Genomic DNA, 14,289 nt, shown 5'->3' with positions numbered 1-14,289 from the left:
AGGCTTATTATTGTTAACTAAAACCATACAAAACATTTATGTTGCTTAAAATGAGATAAATATGGACTGAAAAAAAAAAAATATATATATATATATTTTTTTTTTCATATATATATAGGCTATATATTATGTGTATATGTGTGTATGTATATATGTATATATATGTATGTATATGTATATAGTTGGCAAACTTTTAGTTTGTTTCTATTTTAGTAAAAAAATACTTTTTTTTCTTATTTTTAAGTAAAACAAACTCAAATGTACCTAAAATATCTTAAACTAAATCTAAAACCTAATAAAAACTATATAGATATATTTTAAAGATACACAATTAATAAATTAAAAACGAAAACCTAAAAAACAATATAGACATATTTAAAAAATAACTGACTAATAAAAATGACAAAACAGTACACTTAAATTTAATAAAACTAATCATTTGTTTAATATATAAAAAGTGCAACAAAATTAACAAACTTAAACTATATATATATACAGCATTGTTCTTTGGTCACACTGACGTCCTTTATTCTCTCCTCAGGACTCTGGGTCTTCGATACTTCACATACGGGATATTGTTTGGCTGCGGATCCTCGTTTGCATTCCAGCCATCTCTGGTGATCCTGGGGCATTATTTCCGACAGAGACTGGGTTTGGCCAACGGCGTGGTGACGGCAGGCAGCAGCCTCTTTTCTATGGGGCTCCCCGTGCTGCTCAAGAAAGTGGTGGGACCGCTGGGCCTCTCCAGAACCTTCCAGATCCTCAGCATCTTCATGCTGGTCCAGTCGCTGCTGGCCCTCACCTTCAAACCGCTCATGCCCAGTGGGATGTGCCCGATGCCAGGCATGGGACTGGACGGAGGCCCCCCGTCTGGCCTGGAGTCAGCGAGCAGGTGGCAGAAGGGCCTGGCCAAAATCAGGAAGTACTTTAACGTGCGAGTGTTTGGTGTGCTGACCTATCGGGTTTGGGCATTCGGTGTCGCCACAGCAGTGCTGGGATACTTTGTTCCCTATGTGCATCTGGTGAGTAATGGTTTGAGACCATTTAGTGTGTTATTTTTATATTATTTATCTGTTGCAATACTATTTGATAATAACATGAATTATGAATTATTTTGTGCTTTTGTTATTTTTTAGTACGTCTTTTTTATTTAGCTTTAATTTGTTAGTTTTACATTTTTATTTTTGAATTTATTTAGTACTAAAATTTATTTATTTTATTTTAGTATTTCATTTTTAGTACTTCAACTTCAACTTATTTGTTTTAGTTTTGTGCCAAGGAAATGTTTATATTTAAGTTTTTCATTTACTATATTTCATTTAATTTAGTTTAGTTTAAATTGATTTAGTATTTTTAAGGCTGTAAGTCCGTAAGTTTTGCCTCTTTGTCGCCATCTCCGTTAGCTTATAGATTTCAATTTCTCTAAAGTCTAATCAAAAGTAAAAGAATGATTACATATTTTACTGAAAGCAAACAACATAAAAAACCTTGTTTACCTGTTTTTTTGTTATTAATACGCATGTTTATATATCCCTGCTTAAATGGTGGGCACTCATTTAACATGGAAAAGAAATGTTGAGGCATATATTAATCATTTCTGAAGGCTAATTTAATTTTACTGCATGTTACTCAGGTTGAATGTAATTATAAATTACCCTCACAAATCCAACATTCACTGTGTAGGAAATTGAAATCAAATGACTTCAGTGATTCAGCAGCAACAAATGATGAATATTTAACCTCAGAAACGTGGCACGGCAGGTGGAAAGCAGTTCTCACTCACACCAGGGAGTTTTATTTTTAATGCCAGATTTGGAGCATAATTAATATCTCGCTTCCCATACATTTGGCCCGAAGCCCTGTTGTGCTGTAAGCAGAGTTCCACCAGAAAATCATAATGGTGGATCTTATGGACACCAGGCTTATAGATTCCTCAGATTTACTTTACATGCTGGAACACAAGTAATCCGCACTGCTCCAAACTGTCAATTAATGTCTTAAGGGAAAACGTGCATAATTAAAACGTTTTTAACTTCAAACTGTCACTTGCTGAATCAAGAGAGAAATATGAATAGATCAAGCATAATCAAAAAAGTCTCAAACAAATATGTGGATGCATATTAGACACCAGGAGATGGATTGTTTCACTGGAGGAAATGTTTTATGGATTTGAATTTTGGCTGGAAGCAACAGTTTAATATAAAAAATACCTTACAAAGATTTTTGCTTTATGAGACATACTATATTTCTTCAATTTTCCCATGAAGAAGCCCAAAAATGTAACCTTATCCCCATCCCAAAAAACTCAAGATAACAGGACTACAGACCTGTGGCTCTAATGCCCAGTGGTGGACGAAGTACACAAATCAAGTACTTGAGTAAAAGTACAGATACATATGGTAAAATATTACTCCAGTAAAAGTAAAAGTACTCCTTTTTCAATTTTACTCAAGTGAAAGTACAAAAGTACTCGAGTTTTTATGTACTTAAGTAAAAAAGTACTGCAAGATAGATGTTTGCAATTTTATATAGGCTACTTAATTTAATTTTATATTAGCACATATTCTTTTTATAATCCTACTGCTCAAAATACCTTGGATTTTTTCAAAATAACCACTATATGAAGTCAAGATATATTTTTGTTGTTGATATGGACTACGCTGATGAGAGTAATGTTCACTGTGAAGCTTATACTGTGATGTACCTGAGAGAAAACAGAGATGACCATCTGATTTTCACCAGTAAGAACAAAGTATTTTAAAGTTTGTTGTTTTACAGAATATCAAAGTTGCAGTAAAGACCAAAAGTTTGGACACACCTTCTCATACAAAGAGTTTTCTTTATTTTCATGACTATGAAAATTGTAGAGTCTCACTCAAGGCATCAAGTGCTATTTGAGCAAGAAGGAGAGTGATGGGGTGCTGCGCCAGATGACCTGGCCTCCACAGTCACCAGACCTGAACCCAATCCAGATGGTTTAGGGGTGAGCTGGACCGCAGACTGAAGGAAAAAGAACCAACAAGTGCTACGCATCTCTCGGAGAACTCCTTCAAGACTGTTGGAAGACCATTTCAGGTGACTACCTCTTGAAGCTCATCAAGAGAATGCCAAGAGTGTGCAAAGCAGTAATCAAAGCAAAAGGTGGCTTTTTTGAAGAACCTGCAATATGACATATTTTCAGTTGTTTCACACTTTTTTGAAATGTATATAATTCCATATATAATTCCACATGTGTTAATTCATAGTGTTGATGCCTTCAGTGTGAATCTACAATTTTCATAGTCATGAAAATAAAGAAAACTCTTTAAATGAGAAGGTGTGTCCAAACTTTTGGTCTGTACTGTATATATGACATGATAATAAGGCCTGAAGTTAGGAAGAACATTTTACGGAAAAAAAAAAAAAAAAAAAAAAAAGTAAATCAAGATAATGATTTTTTCCTTCAAAAATCTTGTCTGTGGTTTAAAAACACCCCTGGCCAAACAGGGTGCATCTCTTCCCACTGATAATTACTGTAGTTAGCATGTTCTGAACATCACATCCTATCTTTTCTAACCAGATGTAAACTATATATATTATATATATATATATATATATATATATATATATATATATAGGTGGCTGAATAAAAATATTTGGACATTATTTATAAAAATTACATCAATTTAGCACCAACAAGCTTTTTAGCTAGACAGTTCGCATCAGCTAACAATATTTACTTATTTTCAGTACGATGAACATTCATGTCTGTCTACTCGTCTAGTTAATCCAAACAATATACATATGTATAACGTTACTGTCGATAAACAATATAAAAACAGACGTCACATTGGACATTTTAATAAAACTGTTAACATTACGGCAGCGGGGAATTTGAACGTGCACGAGTTATTGTACTTAATCTGTGTTATTTTATGGGTTTTTTGTTGTTGTTGTTTTTTACCTAGAATTGATGTGTCTGCATCGTCTGCACTCGAGCATTTGAGTGGGCTTAAATAGATCACTCTTTACAACGGATTTAGTTTCCAAACAACTGACAGTTTTGACCTAAATATTATTTTCAGTTACAATAATTAATCCAAAATTTCGACATTAATAACTTACTTTTAGCAACATCAGACGCACGCGCGCTCACAAGATCTCCCGGTTTTTACTTCTGGAGACTCGCACTAAACGGTTCATTTGAATCAGTGAGTGGTCGACTCCAGAACAGCTGCAATCGGATCATTCTAATTCCTAAACGAATCGTTTGGTGTGATTCGCGATCCGATTTAAAAGTTTATTTTGAAAAGATTCAGTTCGTTCATGATGAATCAGACACCGCTTCTGCGTGTCGGAGCACGTGATATTATAGGGAGTAACGATATGTTTTATGAAATGTAGTGAAGTAAAAAGTACGATTTTATGCTTTGGAATGTAGTGAAGTAAAAGTAAAAGTTGCTCAAAATAAAACTACTCCAGTAAAGTACAGATACTTGAAAACTGTACTTAAGTACAGTAACGAAGTAAAGCTACTCCGTTACTGTCCACCACTGCTAATGCCTGTGGTCATAAAGTCATTTGAAAAACTGGTTCTGGCTTATCTGAAGGACATCCCTGGACCCTTACTGGACCCCCTGCAGTTTGCTTACCAAGCGAACAGGTCTGTAGATGATGCAGTCAACATGGGACTGCACTTCATCCTGCAGCATCTGGACAAAACAGGGACTTATGTGAGGATCCTGTTTGTGGACTTCAGTTCGGCCTTCAACACCATCATCCCAACACTCTTCCAGATCAAACTGACCCAGCTATCGGTCACATGCTCTATCTGTCAGTGGATCACCAGCTTTCTGTCTGGTGTGTTCAAGCACAGCTTTTTGGTCCAACCCTGCCGACGTGAGTTGACAACACCGTTGACTTTCGTTGCCGCTAGTTATTTGAAGTCGGCTTGGTGTGTCCCGGCCTTAAAACAGTGGAGATGATCATGGACTTCAGGAGAAACACCTCTGCACTTCCCCCACTCACCATCATGGTCAACACTGTAAAAACAGTGGGAGTCATTCAGATTCCGGCAAACCACCATCTCTCAGGACCTAATGTGAGACACTCACATCGACACCATTGTTAAAAAGGCCCAACAAAGGTTGTACTTCCTTGGACAGCTGAGGAAACTCAACCTGCCAAAGGAGCTGCTGAAACAGTTCTACTCAGCCATCATTGAGTCTGTCCTGTACTTCAATATTGGTTTATACAATGACTAACCAATGTCAGTTTTGATTTTTGTGTCAGCTAAGTCTTCAGTTTTAGCACATAATTTATGAAACATGAAACTTGCAGTAGCTCTGTTTCTTCTTGGAAGCAATTTGCTTTTCTAGTTATTTATTTTAAAATACCAAATCCTTTTCAGTGCAGTCAATAAATAATAAAAAAGTGTTTTCAGCACAGTAATGAAAAAAAAAAAAAAAAAAAAATCCATTGTGATTTCTGAACTGAATGTTATACAGGGGTTTGACATTTGCTGTTTCACGGAGGCTGTTGTTAACAAGCCAACAACCATTTTATGAAGACAAAGTGAACAAAACGCCTACGATTTACAGTCAGTCAAATCGTATGCATTCAACATTAAGAAAACAGAGGAGGCTATAGGAGCGATGCACCCATCCAAATCATAAATGTTTTAGGGTTCGGAAAAAACTGAAATATTTACGGCACTCTGCATGACAGAAAGCCTATGTGATGAGTCGACACATGTTGATGATGAATTATTAACTCTGCGTGTGTCATTTCAGGTCAGACTCTTGGGATTTCTGTCCTTGTTTCACCTTTCCTTCTCTCTCTTTCTCAGTTGTCATAGTGATGGACATACTTTTACTTGGATACCTGAATTACTCAGCTGTAATGGTGCTTCTCTCTTGTTCTCAGAGAGAAAGGAATTAAGCTGAGTATTAGTTTCTAGCCACTGAACTGCATAAATGGAGTTTGGGTCACAATGATAAACAGGCCGTAAAATGTGATGATATAAGAGGATGCACTGTTTGCTGAAAGGAAAGCTTGACACAGATGGTTCCATCATGTGTGCTTTCCTTTCCCTGTAAAACACAGTTATTCAAAACCTTTAATTGTTCAGCGCGTGTATAATTGCTTAAGTGCGGTTAATGGAGATGTGCTCAAATTAGCAGCGTTCGAAAGTTTGGAGTCAGTTTTTTTTTTAAAGAAACCTTTTTACTCTTTTTCAACAAGGATGCGTTTAATTGATCAAAACAGTTAACATTACAAAAGGTTTTCTATTTCCAATTAATTCTGTTCTTTTTTCTATTCATTTTCTATTCATCAAATAACCCTGAGAAAATATATAAATAAATATGAAGCAGCAAAAACACTGATAATGAACACAAATGTTTCTTGAGCAGCAAATCAGGATATTAGAATGATTTCTGAAGGATCATGTGACACTGAAGACTGGAGTAAAGATGCATCACAGGGATTAACTGTATTTCTTTTAATTAAAATAGAAAACAGTTATTATAAGTTGTTTTAATATTTCACAATATTACTATTTTTACTGTATTTTCATTAAATAAATGCATCCTTGGTGAGCATAAGAGACTTTAATAAAGTAAACATTCTGTCCAATCCCTTTTAAACAATATACATGTATTTTATCTAATTTCTAAACAACTAAATGTGTCTTTGCTTAAGAAAAGTATTAATTTCTTATTAAAATAAATAAATTAATAAAAACATACTGACCCCAAAATATTGAATGGTTTATATTTTTGAAAATGATTTTTAGTTATAAAGATTATTAGAGTGTGTTTTTGCAAAAATACTATTACAGTCTTAAAAATGTCACATTTAATTCAATGTGATCTATGCCATTTCTTTGTATTAATTTGTAAAATGTTAAAGCGATTTCAGAGTGAAAATTGTTTTATAGTAAATCCTAAACCAATATATTTTCATTATACTTTACGTGTGCGTTTAGGAAAAGTGTGTTTTTGTGCTCATTTGTTATAATTGTGTTTTGTTGATATATGTCAAATCATTGGTATGTGTTTGAAGTAAGTGTTTATTTGGTTAGGTGTGAGTTAGGCAACATGTGTGTGTTTGGGATGTGTGTGTGTGTGTGTGTGTACTTCGTGGGCGGTGGTATAAAGTTGATGAGAGAGACCTTTCCCCCCTCGCCTCAGTCTGACTCTTCCACCTTCAGTTGTGTTTTTTCAGGCATCGCACCAGAAGTAAACACTTAGTCCCGGCTTTTGTTGTGGATATGTATGCGTTTGGCCCTCGTTTCTCGTGGTGAAATAGGAAAGCCCTTCCTTCACATTAAACCTAAATGTGAAATCTCAAGGCTTTTGATGTGCCCCTAAGGTTTTCTCATTCAAGCGGCTTTCAAAAGACAGCCAGCCAGTCCACAGGCCTGTGAAATCTATAGTCAGGAAATGCTTCTAAAGGATTTTTTTGTATTTTTATTTTTAACCCCGTGTCTCCCTCTTCCCTTGTTAGAAACAAGGGCGTCTATGAGCGGAAATATTCAACTTATAGCTGCTTTTCCTCTGTTCCCACCACAAAGCGCCATTAATGCTTTCATTGATAAGGCTGAAGAAAAAGGTCTTTGACGAAGACCAGAGGCTGACTATGGCTGTACAAAGCCCACCGTTTAGTCCAGTGATGAATTTAGCCACAGGAATCACACTTAACTAGCACCTCAATGTCAACAAGAGCCATTTTTTTTGGATTTATACAAGGGAATACTGAGTAGAGCTAGAAAAGGACAATTTGTCAAGATTAATTTTGATATATATGAATTTTTTTTTATTTATTATTTTTTTTTTAAAGAAGTCTCTTTTGCTCAGCAAGGCTGCAGTTATTTGGTCACAAATACAGTAAAAACAGTAATATTGTGAAATATTATTTCCATTTAAAATAGGTGTTAATCTAGCAGGCAGGCAATGTCATAAGATGTTGATATTTGGTGTAATTTCAGTTGCGGCGTCATTGGGTAACCAAAATTCAGTCTTCAACGTCTTAATGTTAATTTGATGTCCAATACTGACGTCCGCTGACATTGACATTTGTTGTTTTTAAGTAGTGTAACCAAAATCCAACAATTAGGCAAAGTAAAATTGGCGTCAAATACAGACGTCAACACGGTTTTCATTATCAACCAAAATGCTAAGACTGTCCTGTGTCATGACAGCCTGACGTTATATTTACTTCCTGAGCCTGCTGGGAAATCTATTTGAATATATTTTCAAATGTAAATTATTGCTGTGATAGTAAATGTGAATTTTCAATAGTCATCACCTCAGTCTTATTTGTTAAACAAGTGTTATAGTGTTCTTTTTAACCTTTCCATATTAAATCTATTCGAATACTTTTTTTTTGGTCAAATATCTCAATATAATACATTTATTAACAAATTATATTATATATAACAAATTATATACTTATACTTATAAACGTAATATTTAATTAAAAGCAGAATTAAACACATCAAAATGTTTAATTAAAAACAGAAATTCATGTATTTATAATTTTGGGGTATTTTTATCATACTGACCCCAAAACTTTGTTGTGGATGACTGGCTGGATGGTTGGGGTTGGATGAATGAATGAATAATTGAATGGCTGGATGAATGGATGGGTGGATGGATAAATAAATGAATTAATGGATGGATGAATATATGAATGAATGGATGGGTGGATGGATGAAAAACGAATGAATGGATTGGTGGGTGGGTGGGTTTTTGTATGGATGGATAGATGGATGGATAAATTAATTAATGGATGGCTGGATGAAATGGATGGGTGGATGGATGAATACATGAATGGATGGATGGACCGATCGATTTGAGTTGGTCTATGAATTAATGAATGGATGGATGAATGGATGGATTAATAGATTGATGGATAATTTCTGGGGTATTTTTTTCATAGTGATCCCCAAACTTTGATCAGTATTGTGGATGGATGGGTGGGTGAATTGACTGAAAGATAGGTAGTTCTGAATGTGTGTGTTAATCATCTGACCTGTTTCTATGGCAGATGAACTTTGTGAAGGAGCAGTTTGGAGACACTCAGAGGGAATGGGTGCTGCTCGTGTGTATCGGAGCGTCGTCTGGAGTCGGTCGACTGCTGTTTGGGAAGATCGGAGATCTCATACCTGGAGTAAAGAAAATCTACATGCAGGTATGGATACCCAACATGAGCAACTTACTGTGTGTCACTGAATCATAATTCCATAGCTGGAGAGGTTTCATGCTGTGTAACTATAAACTGGCATGAAAAAATGACAGGACACTCCTGCTGTGATGAGGGTCACTACGATGTTACATAACAGTAGCCCAATCAATGGCTTCACTGTTTCTAATGTTCTGTAGGTTCTAAAAGTGGATAGTGAATTAGTGAATTAGTTTTTTCTTTACTTCTAGATTGACGTAAAAAACAAATTTGATTGATGTCAATATATAATAACTGTTTTCTGAAACACGGCATGCTGTTCCATTCATTACAATGCTGTTTCATTATCCTTTGCAATTTGGTTGCCAGGAAACTTCAGCATAATACCTTTTCTATTAAAGACAATATTTGCTTCTAGCAATTGATTTTCAATGGCATTTTAATGTTTCGTGAGAGTGAGTTTTTTTATGAAAAAAATGAAAAAACTTCCACAACATCCAACATTAACAATATATATTTATTTTTTGCCTGACTTGTTTAAAATATGACATAAATATAAACTTTGCAGTTGTGCTTTCAAGAGCTTGTTGAACATAGTTTAATTTTCCTATGTGAACTGAATATTTCACAATCTATCAAAAAAAAAAAATCATTTTCTATGGTATTTTTTATGTGGTTTATGTGGTAAAATTCAGATTCTCTAACCAATACCATTCTGTTTTTAATCTCTGAGCTATAGGAAATGGATTGCCTTCATGGTTTTAAGTCTTAAATGTCAATCTTTGGATGTACAGGTAGCTAGCATTAGTCCATGTGCTTAGACAATCTCTGTGTGTCTGTATGTGTAGGTGGCATCGTTCATATTACTGGGTCTGATGTCAATGATGATACCTAACTGCGCCAAGTTCGAAGGTCTAGTGGTGGTTTTCATACTGATGGGTCTTTGTGATGGCTGTTTCATCACTATCATGGCCCCCATCGCCTTCGATTTAGTAGGGCCCATGCAGGCGTCTCAAGCTATTGGCTACCTCCTCGGCCTCATGGCTATACCAATGACAGCGGGACCCCCGATCGCAGGTGAGAAGCTTCATCTTTGCAATAAAACTGTTAACATTTGCTTGCTTGGAATGACAAATTTGTTTTGTTTTGGAACTTTGAACTTTTCCTTGAAAAGCAATTTTAAAAATATATTTTATAAAAAAACATAGTATATAAAATTCATCTTATATGTATCTTTTGTAAAAATGTATGTATATATATATATATATATATATATATATATATATATATATATATATATATATATATATATATATATATATATATATATATATATACACACACACACACACACACACACACACATAGTGGCATGCGGAAGTTTAGGATCCCCTTGCAGAATCTGTGAAAATGTGAATTATTTTCAAAACATAAGAGAGATCATACTAAATGCATGTTATTTTTTATTTATAACTGTCCTGAGTAAGATATTGTACATAAAATATGTTTGCATATAGTCCAAAAGAAAAAAAAAATGTTTTGTGTTGTGTACTAAATGTAAACATCTTTTATGTACAATATCTTACTCAGGACAGTACTAAATAAAAAATATGCATTTAGTATGATCTCTGTTATTTTGTTTAAATTATTCACATTTTCACAGATTCTGCAAAGTTTTCCCAAACTTTCGCATTACACTGTATATATTTTGATTTAAAAAAAAAAACAAAAAATGCACACACAACAACACAGCAAAAGTGAACAACTTGTAAAGCAATGTATTTAAAAACATTTTCTTTTAATATTTTGTTTTGTTTTGTTTTTACTGAAAAATGTGCACACACATACACATACCTTGCAGATAAATCTGTTGAAAACATAATTTAATCAGCCAGCATGCTGATTTTGGCCGCGTTCCCCAGATAAGACTCACACACATACAGTACAACAGACTAAAAGTGCTTTTCCAGTTTCTGGTACGGTGGACAGGAATGAAATTTATTTCGGAGGGTAAATTCCAAGGTCTCCCTGTGAGCACATTTAGTTTGGACTGTTGACTTAAATGTTCTTGTTCAGCGACGGTCTCCATATGTTTCCAGCTCTGCAGACTCACTTGTTTTGAAGAATTAGACCCACCTGAACATCTGCTCCATTTGTACTCCAGTAAATGAACCTTGTACTTTCATGTCTCGAGGTTCATTTACAGAATACATTACCTGTCTGAACTCTGGATCGCTTTCATGAACACAGAGTCTTCATTCGAGAACGTGATGCATCATTTGTAGGCTCTATTTTTAAAGCGTTGCCTTCACAGCAGGGGCATTACAACTAGGTTTAGATTGGCTGTCACATACTGTTATTTCACAAACTTGGATCCGCGACCTGACTTCTAAATGTTTATTTAAGTTTCAAGTGATCTCATATCTTCCGTATAGGAGGCTGGGGAGCATCTCGCCAAAGTCTTGAAAGTCTAAATAGCTCATAGTTGTTTTGCTTCAGATGTGTTCCAGACTGCAAGCCTCACTGAGATTCCTAGAGAAGGATTTGGAAATCGAGAGCATTTGAAGATGAATGTGGCCATCCAAGTGGGGAGTCTCCGTTGAATTGGATCAGTTCCATTCTTTAGTCTTTTTATTTAAAGTCAACATGAAATCAAAAGACTCCATTTTCTTTCATCCTGCTCTTATGGTGAACAATGAGTGTATGTTATTCAGTAGTAAATCTTTTTTTTTTTCACACACATGCACACACAATTCACAAAGTGCCTGACTCTGATGTGCAAGAGATACATGAAATAAATTATGTAACAAGATTAAGAAATCAATGCACATAAAGCAATGTGTGTGCGTTTGTGTGTGTGTGTGTATATATATATATATATATATATATATATATTTTTTTTTTTTTTTTTTTTTTTTTCACTTGGAAATGCATCATGCTACAGAAATGAACTGCATTGTTAATGTCTTGTCTCTATGTCTCTATGTCTTGTCTTCTTTCTCAGGACTTCTTCACGACTATTTTGGAAACTATCATGTGGCGTTTTATCTGGCTGGTGTTCCTCCAATAGTGGGGGGTATTGTGATGTTTTTTGTACCTCTGGTGCACCAGCGCATGCAGCGACGACTAAAGGAGGCCAACGATCCCAGCATGGACAAGATGTTGAAGAACTGCTCTAATGGAGACATGCTGCCCGGATACACAGACATGGAGACACACATATGAAGCCCACAGCCTCACAAAGGTACTTTATGTTGCATCTTTATAGTATTTTTGGTTCGTTAGTTTTACATTTATTTAAGTTTAATTTTTAAACTTATTTCTAGGTTTGAAATCCCATATTTTTAATGCAGTCTCAGATGAGCTCCAGTGTATATATATAAAAAAAAAAAATCATGCTTAGAAATTGTTATGGCTTGCGATTTTTGCTTTTCGACATATATAGATTTTATTTTCTTAAACCTAAGTATAAATATATAGCTTGGTGTTTTTAAGCATTTTACACTCATTCCAAAATAATAACTCAAGGCAGTAATCATTGTAATCAATAGATTTTATTTGTGAGCTCATGTTCAGCTACTCTTTTTAATAGTGAACTTTTAACTCTTTTTTTAATTGTTGGAATCATCAGTCAACAAATTTCAGTAAATGTTGGTCACAGACAAAAAAAAAAAATGCAAAAAACAGTTTCATGCATGCTTTGAAATTTTTGTGGCTTGAGATTTTCTCTTTTCTCTCACTAAAACAGTTAATTTGGGACCCTGACTGTGGACATCTACCGTAGGATTACATTTCTGTCATCTAGTATAGATGAAGGGTTACTCAAGCTTAATATTTGATGTGCGACATGGAAAACAGGCAAAGTACGTGACGTCTGTTGTTCCTCTGTCTTTCTGCAGGGATTTATCTCACCAGCGCTGCTTGTGAGTGTGTGTCAGGATGGTGTGTGATGTATTTCCTCTTTGCTTGGCTCTAATCAAACTCGAGGTCTCAAGGCTTTCCCCCCTGCTTGTTTGCTGTTCTGGAGAGGAGACGTGATCATCCATCAAGATCCCAAACCCTCCTCCTGTGGCCTGCGCTGCCATTTCCACCGGCTCACGAGTGATTGAACAACTTCTGCATGCGGATTTGGGAGAATTTCCGTTTCTCACAAAAATCTGATCGGACGGCTCAGGTAGCGCAGGAGCCGTCAGTTAAATTAGGACAGCAAACGTTTTAGCACCTTTATAAAGGAAACATTAATTTGATGTGAGAGAGTAGCATTTCCAGCACAGAGAAAAGTGCTGTTTTCATTGAGCTTAATAGTTTATTGTCTAGATTATGCAAATCAGATCTGTAATCTTAGGTGTTTTAATAATACGATTAAAAAAAAAAAAGTCCTCCGGAGATTTCGGAAACTTTTAAGAGACAAATCCTTCTTCTTGCACTTTCTGCTGCTGACTTTGATAACCTCGGCCATGATTTTCTTATCATAACGTACCGCAGCCGTGCATCGATTACGAATTATGTAGAAATGAAAACTAAACGAGGAATCATTTTTATGAATTTCTTTTAAAAAGCTAATCCTTTGTCCTTAATAAGATCCGCTAAATTTAGTTCAGTAATTTTCAGCTATGCATTAAGGAGTTCACAAACCGTGCCATGACCATTGAGACAGATGAAAACAAAGGATCAATATTCATAAAGGGGGTGAATCTCGTGAAAAATATAATGAAAAATATGAATATGAACATTTCCACCAAATTTATATAATGCGAAAATACAGTAAAGTAATCATATCCAGTCATATTAATTAGTGTAAATACCATAATGTAAAAACATTTCATTTTGGTACTTTTTGCAAATAATTATTTATGAAATTCACTTGCAGTTTCTGAGTGAAAATAGTTTTAAAGTAAATCCTACATCTTTTAATTCAGTCCACCATTTATGCAAAATATAATTTCTTATTTTTGGGGTAAAATATGACCTAGATATTTCTAAACAATTTTCCTGAGATCCACTCGACAAAATCACTACATCAACGAATTGTTAAAATCTATATATGTCTTTTTTTTCCACATTTGACTCCGATTATTGTATTTTTTAAAAGAAATTATATTTTGATTATATGTGTTGTGTCTC

General features: G+C 34.8%; 1 protein-coding gene across 2 annotated transcripts in view; it reads left to right on the top strand.

The window, feature by feature from the left end:
* The window catches only part of LOC113092183 (monocarboxylate transporter 8-like), a 34,767-nt gene extending 20,952 nt beyond the window's left edge, over nt 1-13,815 (top strand). The window contains exons 3-8 of one of the 2 annotated variants that reach the window (XR_003287535.1): nt 542-1,022; nt 9,031-9,174; nt 10,014-10,242; nt 12,170-12,409; nt 12,914-12,945; nt 13,065-13,815. Coding sequence is in view for 1 of the 2 variants with exons in the window: in XM_026257800.1 (XP_026113585.1) it covers nt 542-1,022; nt 9,031-9,174; nt 10,014-10,242; nt 12,170-12,390 (1,075 nt within the window). In the remaining variant the exon portion in view is untranslated. The remainder of the gene's footprint in view (nt 1-541; nt 1,023-9,030; nt 9,175-10,013; nt 10,243-12,169; nt 12,410-12,913; nt 12,946-13,064) is intronic. The other variant, XM_026257800.1, reaches the window with a different exon arrangement.
* Nucleotides 13,816-14,289: the final 474 nt, after the last annotated feature.

The sequence above is a fragment of the Carassius auratus genome, unplaced genomic scaffold (assembly GCF_003368295.1).
Source record: "Carassius auratus strain Wakin unplaced genomic scaffold, ASM336829v1 scaf_tig00214504, whole genome shotgun sequence".
In the NCBI taxonomy this organism is placed as follows: domain Eukaryota; kingdom Metazoa; phylum Chordata; class Actinopteri; order Cypriniformes; family Cyprinidae; genus Carassius; species Carassius auratus.
This window is presented reverse-complemented; position numbering and strand designations above follow the sequence as displayed.